Source organism: Oncorhynchus mykiss, chromosome 21 (genome assembly GCF_013265735.2).
Source record: "Oncorhynchus mykiss isolate Arlee chromosome 21, USDA_OmykA_1.1, whole genome shotgun sequence".
Classification (NCBI taxonomy): domain Eukaryota; kingdom Metazoa; phylum Chordata; class Actinopteri; order Salmoniformes; family Salmonidae; genus Oncorhynchus; species Oncorhynchus mykiss.
The window spans coordinates 58,512,417-58,527,744 of NC_048585.1; the positions used below are offsets into that span (position 1 = coordinate 58,512,417).

The window sequence follows — 15,328 nt, forward strand, 5'->3', positions numbered from 1 at the left end:
TTAACGAGTCACGTCCGGGTCACGGATTTTTTGAAGATTTCTAAAGTAAAAGTCCTCCATGTAATAGAAGAAACGTTTCAATAACCTGTATTTATTCATGATATATGACGCTAATGTGTGTTATGTATTTGACCTTGGAAGTTGCAAATGGCACTTAAATATAAACAGATATGAATCACTGTGAATGTTTTGACAATGATGGTGTAATATCATGATTAAATACAGGTTATTGACACTTTTCTACTATTATGGTGAGGCTTTTATTTAGAAAAAATGTATAAAATTCCGTGACCCGGAAAAGCTTTTGTGTCGGTTGCCGTCGAGACAGTGAGCAGCAGTCATCCCGTTTACAAGAGTAGCAGTAGCTAGTTGTGGAAGAACACTTAGCTATATTGTTTGCTCGTAATTGTAACCAGTAAAACAAAAAAATGCTAAGGAAAAAATCCACTAGCAGAGAAAAGAAAAGGAAAAGTTCACATACGGAAGAGCAGCATGTCGACAGAAGACGAAGGTGTACAGAGTCTAGTGTGGAGGTGAGAGAACATTGCTAGCTACGTTGGCTGCTTTGCTCATTTATACAAAAAAATCGAATATTCCAAGTGTCTGTATCGCAATCACTTAATTAGTTTGTTTTATTCGTGTTGTCTTTTTGGTCTTCTCACCTTCGCTCCGTCTGTTCTGTGTGCACCTTCCCATTACACCCCCCCCCCTCCCCCCCTGTCACTCACAACAACAAAGTTGAGATCACTTCCTCTGTCCAGCAGAATCGGACCAAGGTAAAGTTGGTTTTATATTCACACATTGACGTTCAACAGACATTCTCCAAAAGCCATTTAAAAAAAGTAAAAACCAATAACTAATTGACTAATTCACTGTTTTGTCACATAATCATCAAACTAGATATGATCTATTCTATAAATGTCTAGTATACTTCTACCATCTTTGGTTTGAGGAGAAATTCCAGTAAGGATTTGATAGAAATAAAAATTGCATAGACTACATGCCCCGATTTATACAGTTTTAAATGGCATTTGATAGACGTTATTGATGTATTTCTAGCAAGTCAAAACTGGATTCCCCCCCCCCCCCTACAAAAAAAAGGTTGTAAAAGTATTCTAGACATTTATAGAATAAATAATTTCTAGTTTGATGTTTCTGTGACAAACGGTGAATTAGTTTTTACAATTTTAAATGGCTTTTGGTGAATGTCTGAATGTGAATATAAAACCAACTTTACCTTGATCAGAATATTTTACTTTTTTTAACTATGCAAGTCAGTTAAGAAGAAATTCTTATTTTCAATGACGGCCTAGGAACAGTGGGTTAACTGCCTTGTTCAGGGGCAGAATGACAGATTTTTACCTTGTCAGCTCGGGGATTCGATCAACCTTTCGGTTCTGGCCCAACGCTCTGACCACTAGGCTACCCTGCCACCCCGGAATCCACAGAAATATTGAGACATTTTATTTACTGTAATTGACAGGTTAACTTTTCTAATGATACCCTTTCTATGTATTTTCTTCATTGTAGAATAATAGTGAAGACATCACGACAATGAAATTACACATGGAATCGTGTAGCAACCAAAACATTGTTAAACAGATCAGAATATATTTGAGATTCTTCAAATTAACCACCCTTCGCCTTGATAACTTTGCACACTCTTGGCACTCTCTCAACCAGTTTCACCTGGAATGTTTTTCCATCAGTCTTGAAGGAGTTTCCACTTTTATTTTTTGATTTCACCTTTATTTAACCAGTTAGGCTAGTTGAGAACAAGTTTTCATTTACAACTGCGACCTGGCCAGGATAAAGCAAAGCACTTCGACACATACAACAATAGAGTTACACATGGAATAAACAAACATACAGTATAAAAAGTATATATACAGTGTGTGCAAATGAGGTAAGATAAGGGAGGTAAGGCAATAAATAGGCCAGGGTGGCGAAGTAATTACAATATAGCAATTAAACACTGGAATGGTAGATGTGCAGAAAATGAATGTACAAGTTTAGCTACTGTGGTGCAAAGGAGCAAGATAAATAAATAAAGTATGGGGATGAGGTAGTTGGATGGGCTATTTACAGGTGGGCTATGTACAGGTGCGGTGATCTGTGAGCTGCTCTGACAGCTGAGCGCTTGGTTACTTTTCCTTTACTCTGCGGTCCAACTCATCCCAAACAGGTTGAGGTCAGGTGATTGTGGAGGCCAGGTCATCTGATGCAGCACTCCATCACTCTCCTTTATGGTCAAATAGCCCTTGCACAGCCTGGCGGTGTGTTGGGTCATTGTCCTGTTGAAAAACAAATGATAGTCCCACTAAGCGCAAACCGTATGCGATTGTGTATCACTGCAGAATGCTTTGGTAGCCATGATGGTTAAGTATGCTTTGAATTCTAAATAAATCATTGCTCGTGTTTCTTGGCCCAAGTATGTCTCTTCTTCTTCTTGGAGTCCTTTAGTAGTGGTTTCTTTTCAGGAATTTGACCATGAAGGCCTGATTCACGCAGTCTCCTCTGAACAGTTGATGTTGAGATGTCTGTTACTTGAACTCTGAAGTATTTATTTTGGGCTGCAATTTTCTGAGGTTTAATGAACTGATCCTCTGCAGCAGAGAGAACTCAGTCTTCCTTTCCTGTGGCGGTCCTCATGAGAGCCAGTTTCATCATAGCACTTAATGGTTTTTGCGACTGCACATGAAGAATCATTCAAAATTCTTGACATTTTCCGTATTGACTGACCTTCATGTTTTTAAAGTAATGATGGACTGTCATTTCTCATAGCCCTATTTGGTAAAGACCAAAAGACAAAAAAAACATTACACCACCCCTACCTTGTCACAACACAACGGATTGGCTCAAACGCATTAAGAAGGAAAGAAATTCCACATTTCAATGAACACCTGTTAATTGAAATGCGTTCCAAGTGACTACCCCATGAAGCTGGTTGAACTTTTTTTTTTTCTGTTACTATATGATTAGGTTGTGTTATTGGCTGTGTTTTATATATTTTTTGGTTACTACATGATTTGGTTGTGTTATGTGTTATTTCATAGTGTTGATGTCTTCACTTCTAGAATGTAGAAAATACTAAAAAATAAAGAAACCCTTGAATGAGTAGGTACAGTCGAAGTCGTAAGTTTACATACACCTTAGCCAAATACATTAAACTCAGTTTTCACAATTCCTGACATTTAATCTGAGTAAAAATTCCCTGTCTTAGGTCAGTTACCACTTTATTTTAAGAATGTTAAATGTCCGAATAATAGTAGAGTGATTTATTTCAGCTTTTATTTCTTTCATCACATTCCCAGTGGGTCAGAAGTTTACATACACTCAATTAGTATTTGGTAGCATTGCCTTTTAAATTGTGTAACTTGGGTCACACGTTTCGGGTAGCCTTCCACAAGCTTCTCACAATAAGTTGGGTGAATTTTGGCCCATTCCTGCTGACAGAGCTGGTGTAACTGAGTCAGGTTTGTAGGCCTCCTTGCTCGCACACGCTTTTTCAGTTCGGCCCACAAATCTTCTATAGGATTGAGGTCAGGGTTTGTGATGGCCACTCCAATACCTTGACTTTATTCTCATTAAGCCCTTTTGCCACAACTTTGGAAATATGCTTGGGGTCATTGTCTATTTGGAAGACCCATTTGTGACCAAGCTTTAACTTCTTGACTGATGTCTTGAGATGTTGCTTCAATATATCTGCATAATTTTCCTGCCTCATGATGCCATCTATTTTGTGAAGTGCACCAGTCCCGCCTGCAGCAAATCACCCCCACAACATGATGCAGCCACCCCCGTGCTTCACGGTTGGAATGGTGTTCTTTGGCTTGCAAGCCTCCCCCTTTTCACTCCAAACATAAAGATGGTCATTATGGCCAAGCAGTTCTATTTTTGTTTCATCAGACCAGAGGACATTTCTCCAAATAGTACGATCTTTGTCCCCATGTGCAGTTGCAAACTGTAGCCTGGCTTTTTTTATGGCGGTTTTGGAGCAGGGGCTTCTTCCTTGCCGAGTGTCCTTTCAGGTTATGTCGATAGCAGGCGTTTGGAAATTGCTCCCAAGGATGAACCAGACTTGTGGAGGTCTACAATTATTTTTCTGAGGTCTTGGCTGATTTCTTTTGATTTTTCCCATGATGTCAAGCAAAGAGGCACTGAGTTTGAAGGTAGGCCTTGAAATACATCCACAGGTACACCTCCAATTGACTCAAATGATGTCAATTAGCCTATCAGAAGCTTCTAAAGCATGACATCATTTTCTGAACATTTTCAAGCTGTTTAATGGCACAGTCAACTTTAATGTATGTAAACTTCTGAAGCACTGGAATTGTGATACAGTGAAATAATCTGTAAACAATTGTTTGGAAAATGACTTGTCATGCACAAAGTAGATCTCCTAACTGTCTTGCCAGAACTATAGGATGTTAACAATAAATGTGTGTAGTGGTTGAAAAACGAGTTTTAATGACACCAACCTAAGTGTATGTAAACTTCCCACTTTTATATATATATTTATATATATATCTCTTGAATTTCCCATAAGTTTGAAAAAAATATAGATAGGATTTGTAGGCTATATTGCTCAGCCCTTACACACAAGTTAAATATCAAAACCAACTGAATCAATTGTATTAGTTTGGGGGAAGGTCAACACACGTATGAAACATTCATGTGTATTTAACGTTAGATGGCTAGTTTGTCTCGAGATGAACTAGAGATGGGTTATTTTACCTGAAATTCATATGGTCCTTTTCGTTTTGCTGCTTCTTCGTAGAATTTTCATGCAAAATCTGACTATTTTAATCCACTGGAAACAAAGTTTGTTTTCAACGTGGTCGGTCTGTTCGGGGTGTAAAGAGTTTTTAGGAACACTGCATTTTTCACTTCAGTGGTTACTTGCATTCTACCTTTTGACACAATGTTGGCCCTCATTGACTCGGTTACTCCTGGTGAAAAAAAAAACCTACTGCTATATGACTCCTTGAAACAGGACTCCAAGGAGGAGCAGGCAGATCTGGAGCTGATTGAGCCTGGCAGCGACGTCGAGGAGGGAGGACTGGACCTGAGTGTGCCATTTAAACCCATCAGTGCCTATGTCGCAGACAGACATGAGATGCTCGATCAGTGCTTTCACGTGCTGGGGGAGAATAAGCTGCAGAAGATGCTGCCTGATGAACTCAAGGTGATTGGGTAGTGAAATTCAGGGGGTAGCATGTAAAGGACTGGAACCAGGGGGGGTCCCTGCGTCAGGGGTGTTGGCTGTGCAAAGTGGCTAGGCCTCACCTAATTTCTAACTCCTAACCCATTTGTGTGTTTGGTCAGCACATCTGTTCTATGCTACTTAATGTAAAGATTGGATGTGTGTTTGATGTATTGTGGACAATCGGTGAAGAGTATAGTCAGACGGTACCATTAGTCACATTTTAGTAATTTCTCTGTTTTAAATTTGATTTGGTGCTGTGGGCATTTGCCAGTTTTTTTATTAATTTGTAATACATTGATAGGTTGAAAGTAGAGACTGTTATGGTATCTTCTCTCCCTCCTCCCCTCTCTCTTGTTTCAATATTTGTTCTCGTTTTGTTTTTACAGAGTTGTAGTCTGGATTACATCTTGTTGTTTTGTTTTTACAGAGCTGTAGTCTGGATTACATCTTGTTGTTTTGTTTTTACAGAGCTGTAGTCTGGATTACATCTTGTTGTTTTGTTTTTACAGAGCTGTAGTCTGGATTACATCTTGTTGTTTTGTTTTTACAGAGCTGTAGTCTGGATTACATCTTGTTGTTTTGTTTTTACAGAGCTGTAATCTGGATGAAATCAAGACATTGTGCAGGGAGCAGCTGGAGCAGCTGTCTCAAAGCCACCTCCTTCAGATACTGGAGGGTAAGCCCATGGGTCCATTCAGCATCACAAGGTGGTGGTCTACTGTTAACCCTGCTGTCTTGTCGGTTCTCTTGGTCTGTTATATGCTGGGTGGTGTTCAGAAGACACAAAATGGGGAAGTAGGCTATTACCTGAACTTTTCCCAATGAACTCTACAATTAAAAATATATCTATCTTTTAATGTTTTGCTTCGTTGTGTCATTCTGAACACGACCCATTTTCGCCTCATTAATCCGATGGTGTGTTTGGATGATGTTCTCAAAAGGTGAAGAGCTGACTGGTTCATCTGAAGGGGATAGGGAAAATGGCGCCACCGATAGCCAGTGAGTAGAACTGCATTTAATTGGAGCATAATGCTGCTTCTTCCCTTATCATAATCCATTGCGGTGACCTGAAAAGGTCATGTTATCGCTGATGTTTTTGCTGTTGTGTTCAACCTGTGTAGCGAGAACCAATTGTAAGACATGGCTTTGTGTACACACAATAGGCCAAACTGCTTATTTGCTGTAAAAAGCTAATTTTTTCGTTCTACAAAGACTGTTTTACTCTTATAGATTTCTATTGCTTTGCTATTACTGATCTGTAGGCTAGTTGACATTTTGGTGCGAGTTGCAGGTAGAATTGCAAACATTTGTCATAATCGTATCCTGATTTAAAAAAAATATATAAAAATTCATTGTATCTGATTGGTCAATGTTAGTCTGGAAGTGATTCAACAAAGTGTTTTTTTTTTCATTCTTTCTGTTAAGGCAGGATAATAATGTGGATTCTACGTCGTCCCTCAAAGAGAGTGTTGAAGTGGAGATCAAACAAGGTACTGGTAGCTGATATTGCTCTAGACAAGTTGTTCCCAAACTTTCTCTAGTCCCGTACCCCTTCAAACATTCAACCTCCAGCTGCGTACCCCCTCTAGCACCAGGGTCAGCTGTACCCCCTCTAGCACCAGGGTCAGCTGTACCCCCCTCTAGCACCAGGGTCAGCGCACTCTCAAATGTTGTTTTTTGCCATCATTGTAAGCCTGCCACACACACACACTATACGATACATTTATTAAACATAAGAATGAGTGAGTTTTTGTCACAATCCGGCTCGTGGGAAGTGACCAAGCTTTTATAGGACCAGGGCACAAATTTTGCTCTTTATTTAACCATCTTACATATAAAACCTTATTTGTTCATCAAATTGTAAATAACATACCACAGGTTAATGAGAAGGGTGTGCTTGAAAGGATGTACATAACTCTGCGATGTTGGGTTGTATTGGAGTCTCAGTATTAAATCATGCTAGTGAGGGCCGAGAATCCACTCTCCCATAGGTACGTGGTTGCAAAGGGCATCAGTGTCTTAACAGCACCATTTTCAGGATACTCTGACCGCAGCCCAATCCAGAAATCTGGCAGTGGCTTCTGATTTAAATTAAATTTTTACAGTACCGCTTGTGGCAATTTCAATGAGGCTCTCTTGTTCAGATATCGCTAAGTGGACTGGAGGCAAGGCATGAAAGGGATAACGAATCCAGTTGTTTGTGTCTTCCATTTTGGGAAAGTAATTGCGCACCCAGCTCACTCAGGTGCCTCGCTATATTGCATTTGACATTGTCCGTAAGCGTGTTAATTTGCACATAAAAAAAATCATACAATGATGGAAAGACCTGTTGTCCTTGTTAATGCGGACAGAGAAGAGCTCCAACTTCTTAATCGTAGCCTCAATTTTGTCCCCGCACATTGAATATAGTTGCGGAGAGTCCCTGTAATCCCAGATTCAGATCATTCAGGTGAGGAAAAAAACACCCAGATAGGCCAGTCATCATACAAGCAGTCAGACAAGTGAAAACTATGGTCAGTAAAGAACTTTAAACTCGTCTCTCAATGAAGAAAAAAAAAAAAGTGTCAATACTTTCCCCCTTGATAACCAGCTCACTTCTGTATGTTGTAAAAGCGTTACATGGTCGCTGCCCGTATCGGTGCAGAAAATACAGGAGTTCAGGGGTCTTGCTTTAACAAAGCCTCTCGGTGGATGCTGCATAGAATTCAATGGCTTGTATGCCAAGCAGTAATTGTTTCAAAACATCTCCTGCCATGTCACTGATGCGTCGTGAAACAATGTTGTTTGATGAAGGCATTGTCTGTATAATTTTTTTGGCCTTTCCCCCAGCATTGTCCCAGCCATATCCGCAGCAGCAGGGAGAATGAAGTCCTCCACAATAGTATGGGGCTTGTCTGTCCTAGCCACTCGGTAGCTCACCATATAAGACGCTTCTAGCACCACCTTATTAATGGTACCTGTTTATTTTATACATGTCTGACCATGCTGGTCATTTATGAACATTTGAACATCTTGGCCATGTTCTGTTATAATCTCCACCCGGCACAGGCAGAAGAGGACTGGCCACCCCTCATAGCCTGGTTCCTCTCTAGGTTTCTAGTTTTTCCTAGCCACCGTGCTTCTACACCTGCATTGCTTGCTGTTTGGGGGTTTTAGGCTGGGTTTCTGTACAGCACTTTGAGATATCAGCTGATGTACGAAGGGCTATATAAATACATTTGATTTGATTTTGTCAAATGGGCATGTTTTCATTTCTACATGTCTGCGCAAGAGTGACGGTTTTAATGGACTGTTTGAAAATGTGAATCACATTTTGGGAAATAGCCGGTCTAGATTTTTACGGCATATTGGCCACACTCTGCTCTCGTGTCAGATGTAAGGAAAGTGCGTTACGATGGATGCAACAAGGATTTTTGTTGTTGTTGCTCATCGTATAAAGTGCTTTTTGTTGACCGCTGATATGCTTCATTTTGGGAGATAACATCAACCATTTACACACATGGGAATTGGCCTGTATGAAAATGTTTCTTACAGAAGAAATATGGAAAGCAAACGCATAACCATGATAGCAATTAAAAAGGAAACAGTTTGGCGATTTTATTTCAACATGATTAAACCAAAAGGTGAGGACACCACAGGTCACCTGACAAGACTGAATCCTGACGGCACGCCGTTGATTGTATGTGCGTTTTACAATTACTGTTCTCGCTGCATTTACTGATGAGGAAATCAAAAAAAAAATACTCTGGATTCATTCAGTAACATGATAAGACCGTTCCTGGTACATGGTGTCGGGTGCAACATAAGACACAACAACAACAAAATGACAAGTGTTTGTGTGAGAGGTCTAACTGGTGTCTCCAAGTGGCCACACATCTCTCCAAAGTGTGCACAGTTCTTAAGCAATTTCAAGGCACTTTTTCGGATTTTATTTTTATGACTGAGTCTATAAGGTACTTTTTTTGTTGTTCTCCTGTCTGTGTCTGAGGAACTAGTGCAAACACACTGGTAGTTTAATTTAAAACAAAGCCCTGGATCCCCGACGTCACACAATTACTGTTTGCGCAATCCCCAAAAAATGTCAATTTTTATAAAGCACAATCTAGATTTAGGTGGTCATGATTTGAAATCTTGTTCTATTGCCAACGTGATGACCAAAGTTATAAAATACAATCTTAATAGTGTTAGGCTTTCACAAGACAATTCGGGGAAACGGATTTTAATTTTGGTGAGCATAGAAAGAGGTCATGAGTACATTCAGGTGCATGTGCCACAGCAAATTTTCTTCACAATAAACCAAACCGGCTCATTCTGTTTAGAACAACCCAGGGTATAACGCCGCGTCATCTTGTAACTGTACATCAAACATCGTTTTCATAAATGTGGACACGGTGACATGAGTTTTATAATTCGTAAATGTGAAGTGCATGTTTGGACTCACGGGTGTTTTGGCTTGCTTGTATGACAATCAAAGCAGTATTTCGCTATAATCAAGGACTCCTCTTTTAAAAACACATGGAATCCTCTTTAATTTACAGCATTTCTCTCTGACAAAACATTTCAGTAAGTTGCCCAATTAGCAGTGGGGGGGGGGGGGGGGGGGTGATTACTTCCTGTCACATGGTGCTCAAGTTCAGAACCGCTGTCAATCAAAACCCCCATACAGAGCTGTGGAGCAAAGACCCTGAAGTCTGACGGCTTGTTGAGCATCTTACTGTACAGCCACTGTGTTCCAATGTAGGCGCTTATCAGTGTCCAAACCTGCCATTTCCAGCCTGTGTAAAGAGTGTACGAGTGTAAAACAGTGGATTTTAAAGCACAAACTATTTAAAAGTTACTTTTGTGGTGTAGTATTAGTTTAAGTCAATCGTCATAAAAACATTACTGAGTTTTGTGGGCCCTGCTGTCTGCAGTAGAGCTGCACGGGGTTCAGCTGTTTGTTCATCCTATTGTATGAAAATTTGAGGTCCGACCCTAAACCCGCAAATATATAAAATGTGCTGTAGGCTACAGTCAGATGGTGGAACGATTTATTTTTATGGGGGTGAAGGATATATATTTTTTTGTATCCTAATTTAGATATGTTTCTGCTTAGAATTTCCAGGATTTTGGTAAGCTATTTGTAAGTCAACTTGTCTATAATTAGATATATGCAGCTTCTCTTCTGTGGTATGTTGCCCTACAAGACTAAATTATCCTCTGTCTACCTGAATGTCATAAATGACAGATTGAATGCTTCAATCTAGTTGACATCGGTAACGTTTTCTGTCATGTCTGCTGGGATGGTTGATGAGTGTGACTGAACAGAATCCTTTTGACCCAAACTGATTCCTGTCACTTTATCTGCAGAAGGTGGTGGCTCGGAGGAGAGCGACGTCCTTAGCATCAACGCCGACACCTACGACAGTGACATCGAGGGACACAAAGACGAGCCGTCTGAAAAAACCGAGGAAGCCGCCAGGACACCGGAAGTAGTTGCTGGAGTAACATCTAACCCCGGCCCCTCCGCGACCTTTGCCCCTGCCGACAGGAAACCCTTAGTGGACAAACCCCCCGAACCGAAGAAAGAACTCCAGAAGGACATAGACAAAAGCGTTAGCGAGATCCTAGCTTTAGCATCGCCACCTGACCAGGAAGACGCAAAAAAAAACGGTGGCGCCACCACTAGCCGCTGCTCCAGACGCCCCCTTGTTGGTTACGAGGCTACCCGCTCAGAGTGCACCCGTCCCTGGCTTAGCTCCAGCGCCAAGCCAGCCCTCAGCCCAGCAGCTGGAGCTCCTGGAGTTAGAGATGAGAGCTAGGGCCATTAAGGCCCTAATGAAAGCCAACGATGTGAAGAAACGGACGTAAACAACGCAGGCTGAGGCTCTCAAAGACTTGTCGTTTTTTTTAAGATGTTTCTAAAAAATAATTTCATTCTCAGAAAAGGAGTCATATGAGTCACTTGTTGTTCTTTTGAATTTTAAGGATTGTAATCGAGTAAAGTTTTTTTTTTCCCCCTTCTACTTAACATGCTTTGTACATATTTATTTGAGAGAATGTGTTCAGTGGATTCTCTATCACGGGAACCTACGGGCCCGAGCCGTGAGCGGGGGCCTGAGCCGTGAGCATATGGAGCAGCTGCACCCACACTTTCAAAATAGGAGTGCAAATGTACACTGACTGTACAAAACATTAAGGACACGTTCCTAAAATTGAGTTGCACCCCCTTTTGCTCTCAGAACAGCCTCAATTCATCAGGGCATGGACTCTACAAGGTGTCGAAAGCGTTCCACAGGGATGCTGGCTCATGTTGACTCCAATGTTTCCCACAGTTGTCAAGTTGGCTGGATGTCCTTTGGGTGGTGGACCATTCTTGATACACACGGGAAACTGTTGATTGTGGGAAAAACCCAGCAGCGTTGCAGTTCTTGATGACAACTGGTGCGCCTGGCACAAACCCCGTTCAAGACACTTAAATATTTTGTCTGCCCCAGTCACCCTCTGAATGGCACACATACACAATCCATGTCTCAAGGCTTACAAATCCTAAATTAACCTGTCTCCTCCCCTTCATCTAAACTGATTTAACAACTGACATCAATAAGGGATCATAGCTTTCACCTGGGGAGTCATTTCTTACCATTGCTTTACGTGTCACACTAAATATCTGCTTGGGCCATTTTCTGAAAAGACTGCACACTTACAAAAATATTGAGCGTTATCATCTTGGCTCATGCCATACATACCCATGTTTCTGTTTATAAATCAGACTCGGTCCTGAAACACGCGTGAGCGAGCATTAAAACTCCGCCTGAAAAAAAAGATGAAGTCTATTTAGTGTGAGAATATCGCCCGTATGTGCTATATACTTTGGAAGTATTTTGCATTAGGCCGAGGCAGTTCTTCTAAAGTGAAGAGCAGTAAGCAAACTTGATCAAGTGTCTTTGTTGGTTATGGCAGAATGCAGTGACATTTGCTGTAGGCCTAGGCTGACGGACAACGTTTTTATGAAAGACAACAACGTTTTTATGAAAGACGACTGCAAATTACTGTGCACCTGTAAACCGACCGTTAGATTTTAATAGGGGATTATGTTTTGCATGGACTTTTCCTTTAACCTATGCTGCTGCACTGCTTACATTTTGAAACATTGTTCGCCTTCCACCGTAAGTAGACAGACTTCAATGCTAAACATCAACTGTCTGTTCACCTGTTACATTCTACTGTAAGCTACAGACCGTTTTCCTTTCTGACGTATAGAGCAAAATACCTGCGCTAATAGCGTATCTAATACACCCAATTAAATTAGAAATGCACATGGTAATTTTAGGGCTATGACTATTTCGGGAACATGAACCCATCATGGCCAGAAAAAGTGAAGTGTGTTCAATGTTTATGAAAAAAAGATGGATCGTGTATAAATGCAATATTGTTTACTCAAAATTAGTTTTCAGACGTAACCTACAACAGTCTGTTCCACCGTTAAAAAAATAATAATAATAAATTAAAAAAACTGCGCTCATGATTGGATTGCATAGAGCAAAATACTAAATGTTTTATCTGTCCTGAGTTGAGTATGTGGGGTCTATGTCATCAACCTAGTTTTGGAGCATTCCGTATTATTCTGTACGTAAATCTGTAAATACATTTAGAATGTGTTACGTTTCTTATGTTACGTATTCATTTGTGGATGTCCATCACCCATTTTGTATGATATGTTACGAAGTAGAGAAACGTACAAAATTGTTACGAATTGTAGCTACATGGCTAATGTTAGCTAGCTGTCTTACATTTGGGGTTAGGGTTAGCTAAAATGCTAAGTAGTTACAAAGTAGCGTAAAAAGTAGTGAGTAGTTGAAAAATAGCTCATCAGCTAAAATACTAAAGTTGTCAGTGATGAGTTTTGAACTAACAACCCTTTGAGTTGTTGGACGTTCACGTTATTCACCCACCGAAACCAACAACCCTTTTGTTTTTGCCTTAAAGCAACCATCTGTTTTATGTAACCATGCCAACCGTTACATCTCATACTAATTTCAGTGTCCTGGATTTCTATGTATTATGTTACGTCTGGAGTAGGAGACCTTGCTTTAGTGTCAATGGGGGGGTGGGGGCAGTCCATTGTGCTAATACAGTGGAGATGGGATAAAAACACTCAAATTAACTTTTTTGTGATGTTTTTAATTTCTTTAATTTCAGCTCATGAAGCATGGGACCAATGCTACAGGTTGCGTTTAAAACATATATTTTTGTTCAATGTACAGTGGGGCAAAAAAGTATTTAGTCCGCCACCAATTGTACAAGTTCTCCCACTTAAAAACATGAGAGGCTTGTAATTTTCATCATAGGTACATTTCAACTATGACAGACAAAATGAGAAATTCCAGAAAATCACATTGTAGATTTTAAATTTTTTTTTTTTACAAATTATGGTGGAAAATAAGTATTTGGTCACCTACAAACAAGCAAGATTTCTGGCTCTCACAGACGTGTAACTTCTTCTTTAAGAGGCTCCTCTGTCCTCCACTCGTTACCTGTATTAATGGCACCTGTTTGAACTTGTTATCAGTATAAAAGACACCTGTCCACAACCTCAAACAGTCACACTCCGAACTCCACTATGGCCAAGACCAAAGAGCTGTCAAAGGACACCAGAAACAAAATCGTAGACCTGCACCAGGCTGGGAAGACTGAATCTGCAATAGGTAAGCAGCTTGGTTTGAAGAAATCAACTGTGGGAGCAATTATTAGGAAATGGAAGACATACAAGACCACTGATAATCTCCCTCGATCTGGGGCTCCACGCAAGATCTCACCCCGTGGGGTCAAAATGATCACAAGAACGGTGAGCAAAAAACCTAGTGAATGACCTGCAGAGAGCTGGGACCAAAGTAACAAAGCCTACCATCAGTAACACACTACGCCGCCAGGGACTCAAATCCTGCAGTGCCAGACGTGTCCCCCTGCTTAAGCCAGTACATGTCCAGGCCCGTCTGAAGTTTGTTAGAGAGCATTTGGATGATCCAGAAGAAGATTGGGAGAATGTAATATGGTCAGATGAACCCAAAATATAACTTTTTGGTAAAAACTCAACTCGTTGTGTTTGGAGGACAAAGAATGCTGAGTTGCATCCAAAGAACACCATACCTACTGTGAAGCATGGGGGTGGAAACATCATGGTTTGGGGCTGTTTTTCTGCAAAGGGACCAGGACGACTGATCTGTGTAAAGGAAAGAATGAATGTGGCCATGTATCGTGAGATTTTGAGTGAAAACCTCCTTCCATCAGCAAGGGCATTGAAGATGAAATGTGGCTGGGTCTTTCAGCATGACAATGATCCCAAACACACCGCCCGGGCAACGAAGGAGTGGCTTCGTAAGAAGCATTTCAAGGTCCTGGAGTGTCCTAGCCAGTCTCCAGATCTCAACCCCATAGAAAATCTTTGGAGGGAGTTGAAAGTCCGTGTTGCCCAGCAACAGCCCCAAAACATCACTTCTCTAGAGGAGATCTGCATGGAGGAATGGGCCAAAATACCAGCAACAGTGTGTGAAAACCTTGCAAAGACTTACAGAAAACGTTTGACCTCTGTCATTGCCAACAAAGGGTATATAACAAAGTATTGAAAAACTTTTGTTATTGACCAAATACTTATTTTCCACCATAATTTGCAAACAAATTCATAAAAAAATCCTACAATGTGATTTCTGGATTTTTTTTCTTCTCATTTTGTCTGTCATTGTTGAAGTGTACCTATGATGAAAATTACAGGCCTCTCTCATATTTTTAAGTGGGAGAAATCATTAGATCCGCCCCACAGGAGTGCCACCTCCTACAGAAGATTTGATTTATTTATTTAACTAGGCAAGTCAGTTAAGCACAAATTGCCTTATTAGACCGCTGTGCCACTCGGGAGACAGAAATACAGTGTCTAGTGAAACTCTTCACACCTCTTGCACAGTTGTCACATTTTGCTGCCTTTAATGTGAAAAATCTCCCTCAAGATCTACATAAATACAGAACTACATACAGTTGAAGTCGAAAGTTTACTTACACCTTAACCAAATACATGTAAACTCAGTTTTTCACAATTCCTGACATTTAGTCCTAGTAAAAATTCCCTGTCTTAGGTCAGTTAGG

At 40.6% G+C, this 15,328-nt stretch overlaps 1 protein-coding gene across 2 annotated transcripts; it reads left to right on the top strand.

The window, feature by feature from the left end:
* The first annotated feature begins 291 nt into the window (after window positions 1–291).
* Window positions 292–11,214, top strand: LOC110500780 (caspase activity and apoptosis inhibitor 1). Of its 2 annotated transcripts, XM_036958289.1 has the most exons (7): window positions 292–533; window positions 4,997–5,188; window positions 5,801–5,885; window positions 6,151–6,208; window positions 6,635–6,699; window positions 10,559–10,876; window positions 10,953–11,214. In XM_036958289.1, exons 1-7 carry the CDS (start codon window positions 429–431, stop codon window positions 11,057–11,059), a joined length of 930 nt encoding a protein of 309 aa, XP_036814184.1. In that variant the 5' UTR covers window positions 292–428; the 3' UTR covers window positions 11,060–11,214. The 2 variants fall into 2 exon arrangements, with proteins under 2 accessions (XP_036814184.1, XP_021433989.2); XM_021578314.2 differs by having other exon boundaries at window positions 295–533; window positions 10,559–11,214.
* Window positions 11,215–15,328: the final 4,114 nt, after the last annotated feature.

Excerpts from the sequence above, each read along its gene's own strand:
- LOC110500780 (XM_021578314.2), top strand. The coding sequence starts at position 429 with ATGCTAAGGAAAAAATCCACTAGCAGAGAAAAGAAAAGGAAAAGTTCA. Across the intron at positions 5,189-5,800 it reads TGCTGCCTGATGAACTCAAG|AGCTGTAATCTGGATGAAAT; the intron begins GTGATTGGGTAG and ends TTGTTTTTACAG. Across the intron at positions 6,209-6,634 it reads AATGGCGCCACCGATAGCCA|GCAGGATAATAATGTGGATT; the intron begins GTGAGTAGAACT and ends CTTTCTGTTAAG.